General features: G+C 44.5%; 2 protein-coding genes across 2 annotated transcripts; both read right to left on the bottom strand.

Annotated features, from left to right (window-relative positions):
- Positions 1-2,549: 2,549 nt before the first annotated feature.
- On the bottom strand, positions 2,550-3,155 carry LOC137639516 (uncharacterized). The gene has a single exon (XM_068371785.1). It carries the CDS (start codon positions 3,153-3,155, stop codon positions 2,550-2,552), a length of 606 nt encoding a protein of 201 aa, XP_068227886.1.
- Positions 3,156-11,608: 8,453 nt separating this feature from the next.
- Positions 11,609-12,106, bottom strand: LOC137639515 (uncharacterized). The gene has a single exon (XM_068371784.1). It carries the CDS (start codon positions 12,104-12,106, stop codon positions 11,609-11,611), a length of 498 nt encoding a protein of 165 aa, XP_068227885.1.
- Between the last annotated feature and the right edge of the window lie 206 nt (positions 12,107-12,312).

The raw sequence follows: 12,312 nt of genomic DNA, 5'->3' as shown, positions 1-12,312 counted from the left end.
CAAAAATCCACTGTGTGGAATAAATAATAAAGTTACAATATACAGAAAAGAGTCCAGGGGGAGGAAATACAGCGGGTAAGATGATGGACTTACAAGTACTTCCCTCCCCCCCCCCCCACCCAGACAGCGGGCATCGTAGATGGTTGATGCGATTAATCCCTGTATCGTGGAGGGCGACTTAATTCCCCTCTGGTGCTTGAGCGGAGGGGAAGGTTGCTCTGATTCGGAAGAATCGTTTTCCCGCGTCGTTGCGTGGTTTTCTCCCATCTGATGGATGATTTGTTCTGACGTGGAATCCTGGGTCTACCAGGGCCTGCGGTGATCTTTTTGTTGCCTTCAAGGTATGCTGTTTTTATTCGGTCGATTGTCACCCAATCTTCTTGTCCGTGGATAAGGTCTAGTCAGGGGTTGGCGGTGAGCATCGACCCAGATAGGGACGTAGTCGCAGTCGTCTAGGTTCTTGGGCGTGAAATGTCTGGAATTGTCCTCATATGTTTTCAGGCATGGTCTGAATTTCCCGGCGATTTCCCTCAGGTAATCCAGATTGGTGTCAGTAGTTGCAGGGAAGAATTTACCATTCCAGGGACTGTAAGTGCCTCGCCGTAGACCTTCTCTGCAGGAGAAGGTTCGCCGTCTGCCCTGGGAGCGGTGCAAAGGCCAAGGAGGACCCACGGGAATTGTGCTTTCCGATGTTCGTCCGTACATCTCGCCATCAGGGCTGCCTTGAGTTTGCAATTAGCTCTCTCGACCATGCCATTCACTGCAGGGTTGTATGCCGTGGTGCTGTGGAGTATCGTTCCCATCATGTTTGCCAGAGAGAGCCAGATCTCTAACAAGAAAGCGGAACCTTGGTCCATCGTGATATCGTCGGGGACACCGAGGTGGCTGATCCAACTCGACAGGAGAGCTTCGGCGCAGGCGTGGGTGGTTGCTTCGGACATCGGAGTTGCTTCTAATCATCTAGTGGAGTGGTCGACGATCGTCAGGAGGTATATTGCAGAACCTGAAGGCTGCAGAGGTCCCACGACGTCCACTTGGATGTGTCCGAATCATCTCTTGTGTTGAGGATAATTGTCGACTCCCGACTCAGTATGGCGGTTGACCTTACTTGTCTGGCAGTTAATGCAGGTTCTCCCCCACTCACGGGCATCTTTCTTGAATCCTGGCAGATGGATTTCTCAGATAAAAGACGGGCTATAGTGCGACCCGAGGGTGTGATAATCCGTGGATGACGTCGAAGATCTTCCTTCTACAGGAGGCGGAAATCCATGGGCGTGGGCGGACCGTACTGGTGTCGCAGAGGATGGTTTTCCTGGCCAGTCCGAGGGGAATGTCCTTCATCCGTAGCGTTGATGTTGTCGTATGATAGTCTTGAGCCTCTGGGTCGTTCTGCTGTTCTACGGCGAGGTTTGCATAGTCGATCCCCAGGTGGACCGCGTTGATCTCGATCCTGGAGAAAGCATCGGCAACGGGTTCTTCTTACTCGGTACGTAGCTGATAGTGCAGCCGAATTCTGCGATGGCTGCCAGGTGGTGTTGTTGGTGAGAGGACCATGCGTCTGAAGATTTCTCGAAAGCGTGGATCAGGAGCTGGTGGTCCGTTGCGATGGTGAAGGGCGTTCCTTCAAGCATGTATCTGAAGTGGCAGACGGCGAGGTAGACGACGAGGAACTCCTTGTCGAACGTGCTGTACCTGGTTTCCGCGGGTTTGAGTTTCTCGCTGAAGAAGGCCAAGGGCTGCGGGTAACCGTTGACGATCTGTTCGAGGACAGCACCGCAGACGTTGCTGGCATCGGTGGTCAACTTCAGGGGGGCACTGTCGTCATGGTACACCATGGTGGTGGCTTCGGCGAGTGGCTTCGGCGAGGGCTTCCTTCGTCCTGTCGAAGGCACATTGCTACAGGGACCCCAAACGAGCTTCTTGGCTTTTCCCTTCAGGACGTCGTTGAGGGGAGTCAGGATGTGGGGGAGGTTGGGGATGAAGTGACGGTAGTAGTTTACCATCCCCAAAAACTCCTGAAGGTGCCGGATGGTCGTTAGGGTTGGGAAGGTTTTCACAGCGTCCACCTTGGTCGAAGTGGGGTTCAAGCCTGCTGCGGATATTTGATGTCCGAGGAAGGCCACCCTCTCGGCGCCGAATGTGCACTTGTCGAAGTGCACGATCAAACTGTTCTCCTGAAGGCATTTCAGCACAGAGCGGACTTGTTTCCAGTGTTCCTCTTTCGTCCTGGAGTAGATTAAGATGTCGTCCACGTAGAAGATGCAGAACGGCAGGTCCCCCAGGATCCTATCCATCAGTCATTGAAACGTGGCCCCTGCGTTGCGTAAGCCAAATGAATATGAGAAGGTGTAGGAGCCGAACGGCGTTATGATGGCGGTCTTAGGCACATCCTCTGGGAACACAGTAACTTGAAAGTATAATTTGAGCATGTCCATCTTAGTAAATATTTTTGCCCCATGAAGGGTGCTGGTGAGGTTTTGCATATTCAGCAGAGGGTAGTGGTCTGGCGTTGTGATGAGGTTAAGGCGCCGGTAGTCACCGCAGGGCCTCTATGTTCCATCCGGTTTCTTTACCATGTGGAGCGGAGTTGCCCAAGGGCTGGACGCCTTCTTGCATATGCCAATCCGTTTCATGTCTTCGAAGGTACGTTTGGCATCTCTCAGCTTCTGCGGCGGGAGGCGGTGGAACTTGGCGTTCGTGGGAGGTACCGTTGTGTTTATGCGGTGGTAGACCTTGTGCTTGGAGGGGGATCCTGGCGATTGTCGAAGTTCCGGCTTTAAAACGTCGGGGAACTCCTGAAGAAGGGCGGCGTAGGGCTGCGCTACGAGGGCAGAGATTGGTGTGATGCCCGGACCAGGTCGTAGTGGGCGGGTTCGGCATGTCCCGGTGTCGATGAGGCGTTTCCCGGCGACGTCGACGAGGAGGCCATGGTGAGCCAGGAAGTCACCGTCGAGGAGGGGGTGTCTGATGTCACCGATGGCGAAGGGCCAAGAGTAAAATTGGCCCATGATTGAGATTTTAAGCACCCTAGACCCATAACACCGTATGGGAGATCCGTTGGCGGAGATGAGCGAGGGGGCATCACTGCTAGGTGCCAGGTTTAGGTCGGCCCGTGAGGGAGGGAATGTTGATTGCATACAGCCAGTATCAACCATAACCCTACGGTTGGATACGGTGTCGAGGATGTAGAATCCGATCTTGCCGTGATCTGCTACCGCGGCTACGGTTGATGTCGGCGGTGTCTGGCATCAGAATTTCTTCGGGAACTTGCAGAGGGGCCTGCACTTCATTGCGTTGCTCCCAAACTGCTGGTGGTAGAAACACCAAGTCGGGTTCGGTCTATTATTCTGCTGCATCGGCTGTGGAGGTTTCTTCTTCATCAGGGCGAGGATTTCGTCGTCGTCAGCACAGGGCGCCGCCAAGGAGTCGAGGGATAAACAGCTGAAGGAGGAGGATATGCCAAAGCGGGAGGCCTTGGAGGCTTCATATAATTTCTGTGCCCTTGAAAGGAGGTCGTTCATCGGCAGGGTGTCGGTGTCGGTGAGCTGGGCTTTCACATCCTGTAGGAGGCGTCGGAGGAATATTTCTCGAGATAGGCTCATCTCTCGTCGTCTATTGCCGTCGGTTTCTAGCAGCATGAGAAGTCCAACCAGTTCATCCCATGCTTCTACGGGAGAGGTATCGCCCATAGGTCTATTGCTGAGATCAAGGACCTTCTGTGCCCTTACCGAGACAGAAAGCGAGTATATATTGATTAGTTTGGTTCGCAGGTCGTCGTAGGATACCTTACCGGAGTGGGCATCGAGCCATGGGGAGATCTTGTCAAATACCTCCTCAGGGATGGAGGTCAGGACAATGTCAGCTTTGGCGCAGGGGTCATTTAGCTTGGCCACCCTGAAAAGTACGTCCGCCCTCAGAAACCAGGAGGCAGTGTTGTGTTGTGAGAACGGTGGCAGCTTGACTTTGGGCGTAGCTGAGTGGTTACTTGGCACGTTGGGCTGGGCAGTTACGTCATGGTTAGTTGATGCATCAGGCTAAGGGTGTTAGCTGATTGTGTCAGATATACTCATCGTTGCTGCCTCACGAAACTGAGTGGGATAAAGCCAAAAGAAGTCGTTAAACGTTATTGGCAAAAGGAGATATATGAAGAAAACACAGCCGTAATTAGTCCTTTAATGGCAAGCCAAAACTGCTATGTGTTTCCAACATCTCCGGGGTCACCAGTTGTGAGGACAACAAGACGAGCAGAGAGACTGACAATTTACTGAACGTGCAACGGTCACTATATTACAGAGTGCGGACAGATAAGTAGCCCGGGAGGGAAACATTTCCAACCGCCACGATCATTTGTGTTTTCATTCAGATAGAAATATAAAATACCAAGGCGGTGGCCTAATGAAATATACATTATTATACATAAATATAAAGCTCTCAAAGAACGCAAAATTTTTATACAAAAATCTACTGTGTAGAATAAATAATAGTTACAATATTCAGAAAAGAGTCCTTACACGCTCACCCTTTGTCCCCTAAATAAAAAAAAGATAACATCCTCTCACCAAGGCTTTGCAGTGTTTCTAAAGCACATGGTAGAGAATCTTCCAAAGCATATGTATCGGAAAATTCTCTCTCAAACATGAAGCAATACATCATAAAATATAAAAAAATCACCACCTAAGCCCTTGTTCCTCTCTCACACGACTCCTAAAATAGACTACATAAGACTTTGTAGAAAACATACTGGAAATGAAAAGTTAATTCTTAAAAAATAACTTAAATTCACATATACTAACTTGAATAAAAAATGCAATGAAATTTACGACGAAAATCTTACGCAATTTACATAAAATACTTATATCTTCATGAGAGGGTCTCATTTTATGAGCTGGGGATCATCTCTTCAAAGCACAAATGGAAACAATATATGAAATATAAATAAAATCATTAATAAACTATGGCATTTACTCCACACTAGACCGGCTTCGTAAGATAGCTCCCCCCAAGAGAGATTATTTATTTCGGGTTTGAATCCATTGATTCAGCCCGAGATAAATAATCTGCAACCACGTTACCTTTACATGTTTGTTATCTTTACCTGATATATTATTTACATTAATACAATACGGTTGTATACATAGTGACCACCTAGTTAATCTTTCATTATTGTTTTTCCTTTTATTCACAAAAGTTAAAGGATTAGAATCCGAGTACAATGTAATCTCGTTCGGTGGTCGATTTACGTAAATTAAAGATTTGTTCATCGCTGCGATCAGCGCCAGCAGTTCCGTTTCAACTGTCGAGTAGGCTCGTTGCCGCTTCTTCATCTTCGATGACATGAGACACACAGAATATAAAATTCCTTCCTTATCTTGCAATAAAACTGCTCCAATCCCGTGCGTAGAGTATCGGTTTTGAAGTTGACATGGCCTTTCTCAGATTTATCCTTTTTCCTGATACCTGTATCTCGATAACGTAGGTCCGGTCACTGCTTTCCTCCAAAATCTGGAATGGTTCTTGTAGCTTGTTGGTGAGAGGGAGTCTTCTTTCCGATGCGTATACCAACACCTGATGTCCTACCGCAATCTGTCTGCTCATACTCTTCATACCAAACCTTTTCTTTGTTCGTCCTTGACTCGTTTTCATGCCTTTTAAAGAAAATTTCCTTAACTCCCCTATTCCTTTCCTAAAATTCATGACATCTCCTTCGTCCGTTTTCCTTTATTCCTTCCCTTTTCCTGCCAACGTTTTTCTTTGGTTGTTTGCTGAAGGGTTCTGTAACCTGTTGGTTCATACTCTTCCTACCAAACCTTTTCTTCATTCATCCTTGACTCTTTGTCTTCAAGCCTTCTAGTGAAAATTTTCTTATCTCGCCGATCAACTCTTTTCCTCAAATTCTTCTTCCGTCCTTTCCTGAAAGGTTCTCCTTGTACTTCCATCAGGTGTAAGAGAGCTTTTTTAATGTACTCGTTCGGTTTTCCAGCCATTTGACATATGTGACATGCATGGCAAAACTGGCTCACGTCCTTATGCATGCCAGGCCAGAAAAAGTGTTTCATTATCTTCACCGTCGTCTTCGTTTTCCCAATATGTCCCATCTGGTGCACTACTACGATCATCTGTCTTCTCAACAGTGCGGGAATTAATATTACCCGATATATCCCCCATTCTGCATTTCCATGGATATCTCCGGGTCTATGCTTCCTCATAAGCAACCCATCCTTAAGATAATAACATGTCAGAGACTGCTGTGCCTCCGTCTCGTCCACCACATGGTACAATAACTCTGTTAAAATTGCATCCTTCCATTGCAATCCTATCTGCCTTTTCCTACTCACTTGTCCTACTTCTAACGTTGAATTTTCTATTTCTTCCAAGTCCATTTCATCTTTGTCTATTTGTGTGCTCATCTGTCGCTCCTTTTCGCTCGGGCTTACTCTTGATTTCTCTTCTTGCTTACCATCTAGAGAATCCTCTTCTTCGCAAAACAAATCATGCAAGTTTATTGCTCCTTCAATTTCTTTTTCTTCTTCATCCACTTGTCTCTCGTCTGTCGTTCCTCTTCACTTGGGTTTAATCTTGAGTTCTCTTCTTGCGTCCCAGTTGTAGGACTATACTTCAATGGTTTCTCCTTTACAATGGGACAAGGTACGAATTGCCCTCCACCAACCTCATTACCCAGCCATTGAATCCTTTACCGCAAAGTCAAAATTACCTGTCACCAACTCGCATGACAGTTTCAAACGGCAAATAGGGTGACCTCTTCACCTAGTAGTCCCTTCAAAATAATTGAGTCCCCTGTGAGAGACTGTTCCACCAATAGGATTGCTTCGACAACCACCACACTATAGTTACAACCTGTGTCGTGCAATATCCTGATAGGGGTTCGCTCACTCCAGTCTATTGCTGCTAACATACCTTCATAAATATAGGGTTTAAAGGCATCCATGCAGTTTGGGTTCGTCCTGTTCGTTGTATAAACGGTGGCTGGTTCATTTTCCTCTCCGACCTTTCCAGATTGATTCTTAGTCTTCGCATTCTGTGAAGTCGAATTATCTTTAATCACTTAAGCGACTGCTTTCGGTTGGTTTGACCAACATTCCTTACTGACATGGCCTCTCTTGTCACATTTAAAACAGACAATATCAACCTTCTACATGTCTTTTACCGTACTTGAAGGAGGACAATTCGATGTTTGTTGCTGTGGTACTATCGCATTTTGATTAGGGACGGTACCAGGGCTACTTCCGGTGTAACTGTTGAACTTGTTCCTGTAGTTATTACTGAACTGGTTTCCATGGTTCGGCGAATACTTGACACTTCGTCTGAACGACGGTCCAAACTTTGTGCCTGAGGAGGGTTTACGACTGATAATATTATAATCTCCACTCAGTGAAGCGGCTTTATGAAGTTTCTTCACTCTCTCTCTCTCTCTCTCTCTCTCTCTCTCTCTCTCTCTCTCTCTCTCTCAAGTACTTTCGAATGTGATCAGAAATTCCTCGTAGATACTGCTCTAGAATTATCAATTCTTCTAAATCAGCCTTCTCCTTTACGTTAGCAGCCTCTGTCTATCTCTGAAAACATCCTTCGTACCTTATAAGCGTAATCCAGGAAAGTCATTTTCTCGTTCTTTCTTAAACTTCGGAAATTTCCTTTATAATATTCAGGAGTCATATGGTACACCTACAGCACGCTCCTCTTTACTTCTTGATACTCCTTTCTCTGTTCCTGAGATAAGGATAAATAAGCACTGCGGCCTTTTCCAAAAAGTACACTCTGCACGAATAAAGACCATTTATCTTCTGGCCATTCCATCATCGACGCGACCATTTCAAAATGATTGGAGAACTCATCCGGAGCTGCTCCCGCGAATTTCTGGATCAACACCTGTGTATGCCATATCAAACATCTGAGCTGCCCCCCTTGCATTCATCAGTTCCAATTCCCTCAAATGTCTTACATTTTCTGCTCATCTTGCTTCCATTTCTTTCTGTCTTCTCTCTTTCTACTTCTTGCCTTGCTTTCATTTCTTCCCACCTTCTCTCTCTTTTTTTCTTATTCTGCCATCATCTTCAAGCTAATCAAATTCTCTTTTGCTGCAATACATCGAATCTCAGCCTCTATATCCCCTTCTGCTGTCATCCTTTCATTTTCTAAGTAAGCTGATCCTTGCTTCGCTAAAAATTTTCCTCGCCTTCCTCCAACAGTTCACGAGATGCCACAATATTCTCTCCCGACTCTTTCTCGAGTTTATCAATGCTTCTAAGGCTAGATATTTAGTTTGGGCCTTTATCATACCACTCGTTTCATGGCCACCACATGCCATTAAACTAGAGAACCACTGAGCTTTAATTAATTTAGCTTCTGACAATTCCAGAACACTTGGGTTATTCAAAATCTCTTCGATATTAAATTGTGCCATCTTGTAATTTTATAGTAATTAATGCTTCTCCAAAAAATAATATACTAACAATACTCAAAATCTTATCAACACTGTACTATTCAAAAGCCTTTGATAAAAACAGAGCCCTGTTATCACCAATATCTAAAACAAAGTCGCTCGATCCCAAGGATCTGTTCACTAAAATAAATTATATGATATGGCTCCCAAAGTTTGGGCACTAAAAATATACTATACTATGGCTCGTGACTGGAAACCAAACATATAATATTATATATACTACGACTGGCAAATTAATCAACCTATCGAATTCCAAACTCACTTGTTTGCTTTTGCATTAAAACTGTTACACTTTAAAACATTAATACACGAATTCTGAAACAGTTACATAACTCTCGGACAACAATATATAAAACACTGAATATCCAAAGGTCTCTTAAGTACTCTCAAAGCTAAACTGGGTAATTACTCTTAAGTATTATTAAAACACATTTAACTCACTGTGGTTCTAAACAGGAATGGAGCGGATTCTGGCTCCAAAATAATGATGATTGGAATAATACACTCTTTACAAAAATAAATATACTCTATATATAAATTACAACACTTTAAAAGAATTTACACAATAACAAAATAATTCACTGGAAAAAAATTAAATTTGAACAAAACTTAGATTGAAACAAAAGTTACCATCTGAAAATTAAATAAGAACTTGACTTGAACTACTATATCTGTATAAACCTTAGTCTAAGAAAAGAAATAATGCAATGGAAAATTATACAAAAGCTTGAAATAATTGTAAAATGTTCACGTTTGACACTAAATGAATAGTAAACAACCAATAATTCAAAATCCTCTTTTAGTCTTTCATATCTTTTCGACACACGATCTGTAAGTTCGTATTTTTCATGCCAAACCTTTTCTTTGCACGTCTTCTAGGGTAAATTTCCTCAACTCACCGTTTCCTTTCCTCAAATCCTTGACATTTCCTTCGTCCGCTTCCTCTCAGTCGTTCCTTTTTCCTGTCAACATTTCCTCTGGTCCTTTCCTGAAGGGTCCTGCAATCTGCCTGTTCGTATCCTTCCTACAAAACCTTTCGTTTGTCCGTCCTTGACTCGTCGTTTTCATGCCTTCGAGGGAAAACTTCTTTATTTCCCCAATCTTTTTCCCCAAATTCTTGACATATTCTCCTTCTGTTTTCTCTCGATCCTTCTATTTTCTTGCTATAATTTCTTTGGTCCTTTCCATCGGGCATAACTGAACGTCCTTGATCCACTCGTTGGGCTTTTCAGCCGTTTGACATACGTGACATGCACGGCAAAATTGACTCACGTCCTTATGCATGCCAGGCCAGATAATGTGTATCATTATCTTCCCCATAGTCCTCCTTAACCCCATATGTCCTGTCTTGTGCATTACCGCGATCACCTGTCTTATCAACGGTGTGGGAATTATCATCTGCCGATACATCCCCCATTCGGCATTCCTATCCTTAGGATAATAACAGATCGGAGACTGCTGTGCCTCCGTCTCGTCCACTACACGGTATAATAACTCGGTTAACATTGCATCCTTCCTTTGCAATCTTATCAGCCTTTTCCAACCCACTTGTTCTACTTCTAACGTTGAATTTTCTATTTCTTCCAAGTCCATGTCTTCTTTCCCTACTTATCTGCTCGTCCGTCGCTCCTTTTCGCTTGAGCTCACTCCTGAGCTCTCTTCTTGATTACCATCAAGGGAATCCTCTTCTTCGGAAAACAAATCCTGTAAGTTCATCGCTCCTTTGATTTCTTTTTTTCTTCGTCCCCTTGTCTGCTCGTCTGTCATTCCTCTTCACTCGGGCTTACTCTTGAGTTCTCTTCTTGCTTATCATCAAGGGAATCCTCTTTTTCAGAAAACAAATCTTCCAAATTCATATCTTCCAGGTCCATTGTTTCTTGGTCCTCTTATCCACTCGTCTTTCATTCCTATTCGCTCGGGCTTACTCGGGACTTCTCCTCTTGCGTACTATCAAGGGAATCCTCTTCTTTGGAGAACAAATCTTCTGAGTTCATTACTCCAGCGATTTCTTCTTCTTCTTCGGCAACCACTTCCTTCTTCATACTCCTAGTCGTAACACCACTAGGAACCTCGCGTTCAGTCATAGGACTAGATCTCAAAGGTTTCTCCGTTACAATGGGACAAGGCACGAACGGCGCTCCACCAAGCTCATTACCCAGCAGGACGTCTACTCCTTCGACAGCCATTGAATCCTTAACCACAAAGTCAAAATTACCTGTCACCAATTTGCATGACAGTATTAAATGGCAAATAGGGATGACCTCCTCACCTAGTAGTCCCTTCAAAATAATTGAGTCCCCTGTGAGAGACTGTTCCATCATAGGAAGTACTCCCCGTACAACTACACTATGGTTACAACCTGTATCGCTCAATATCCTGACCGGGGTTCGCTCATTCCCGTCTATTGCTGCCAACATACCTTCATAAATATATGATTTAAAGGCATCCCTGCTGTTTGGGTTCGTCATGTAAATGGTGGCTTGTTCATTTTCCTCTCCATCCTTTCCTGATGGCTTCTTAGTCTTCGCATTCTGTGAAGTCAAATTGTCATTAATCACTTAGGGGACTGCTTTCGGTTGGTTTGACCAACATTCCTTACTGATATGGCCTCCTTTGCCACACTTAAAACAGACAATATCGACCTTCTGTATGTCTTTCCTGATACTTGAAGGAAGACGATTCCAAGTTTGTTGCTGTGGCACTATCGCATTCTGCTTAGGGAGTGTACCAATGCTACTTCCATTGTAACTGTTGAACTTGTTCCCGCAGTTATTTTCGAACTGGTCTCCATGATTCAGCGAATACTTGACACTTGGTTAGAAGGATGGTTGAAACTTTGTGCCCGAGGATGGTTTACCATTGGTAATATTATGATATTCACTCAGCGAAGCGGCTTTATCGAGTTTCTTCACCTCTCTCTCAAGTACGTTCGAAACTGTTCATGAATTCCTCGTAGATACTGCTCTAGTATTATCAGTTCTTCTAAATTAGCCTTCTCCTTTATGTTAGCAGCTTCTGTCCATCTCTTGAAACATCGTCATACCTTATAAGAGTAATCCAGGAAAATCGTTTTCTCGTCCTTTCTCAAAATTAGGAACCTTTCATTATAATATTCAGGGGTCATCTGATGCACTTGCAGTACGCTCCTCTTCACTTCTTGATACTCCATCTTCTGGTCTGAGATAAGGATAAGTAAGCACTACGGCCCTTCCCAAAGAGCACACTTTGCAATAACATAGACCATTTATCTTCTGGCTGTTTCATCGTCGCTCCGACCGTTTCAAAATGATCAAAGAACTTATCTGGGGATTCTTCTGTGAACCTTGGAATTAACCTCTGGGCTTCAAACACATTAAACACGGGCTTGTGCCTAGCAGGAGTCGTCTCGGTCTTGGTTTGCGCTTTCAACTGGGCACGTATATGCAAAAGTTCTAACTCTCGCGTATACCTTGCTTCTTCCATCTCTTTTTCTTTCGCATTTTGTCTTTCTTCTCTCTCTTCTTCTTCTCGCCTTGCTTCCATTTCCATCTCTCTTTCTTCCCGTCTTGCTTCTCTTTCTTCTCGTTTTGCCATTACCTTCAACCTAATCAAATTTTCTTCCGCTGCAATACGTCGAATCTCATCTTCTATATCCTTATCTGCTTTCATACCTTCAGTTTGAGGGTCAGCCCGTCCTTGCTTCACTAAAAAATTCTTTGTCAGCTTCCTCCAACAGTTCACGAGCTGCCACAATATTCTCTTCCGACAACTTTCTCGAGTCTATCAACGCTTCTAAGGCTAGACACTTAATTCGGGCCTTTATCATCCCACCACATGCCATTAAGATCGAGACCCACTGAGCTTTAGTTACATTA

The sequence above is a fragment of the Palaemon carinicauda genome, chromosome 4, assembly GCF_036898095.1.
Source record: "Palaemon carinicauda isolate YSFRI2023 chromosome 4, ASM3689809v2, whole genome shotgun sequence".
NCBI lineage: Eukaryota > Metazoa > Arthropoda > Malacostraca > Decapoda > Palaemonidae > Palaemon > Palaemon carinicauda.
This window is presented reverse-complemented; position numbering and strand designations above follow the sequence as displayed.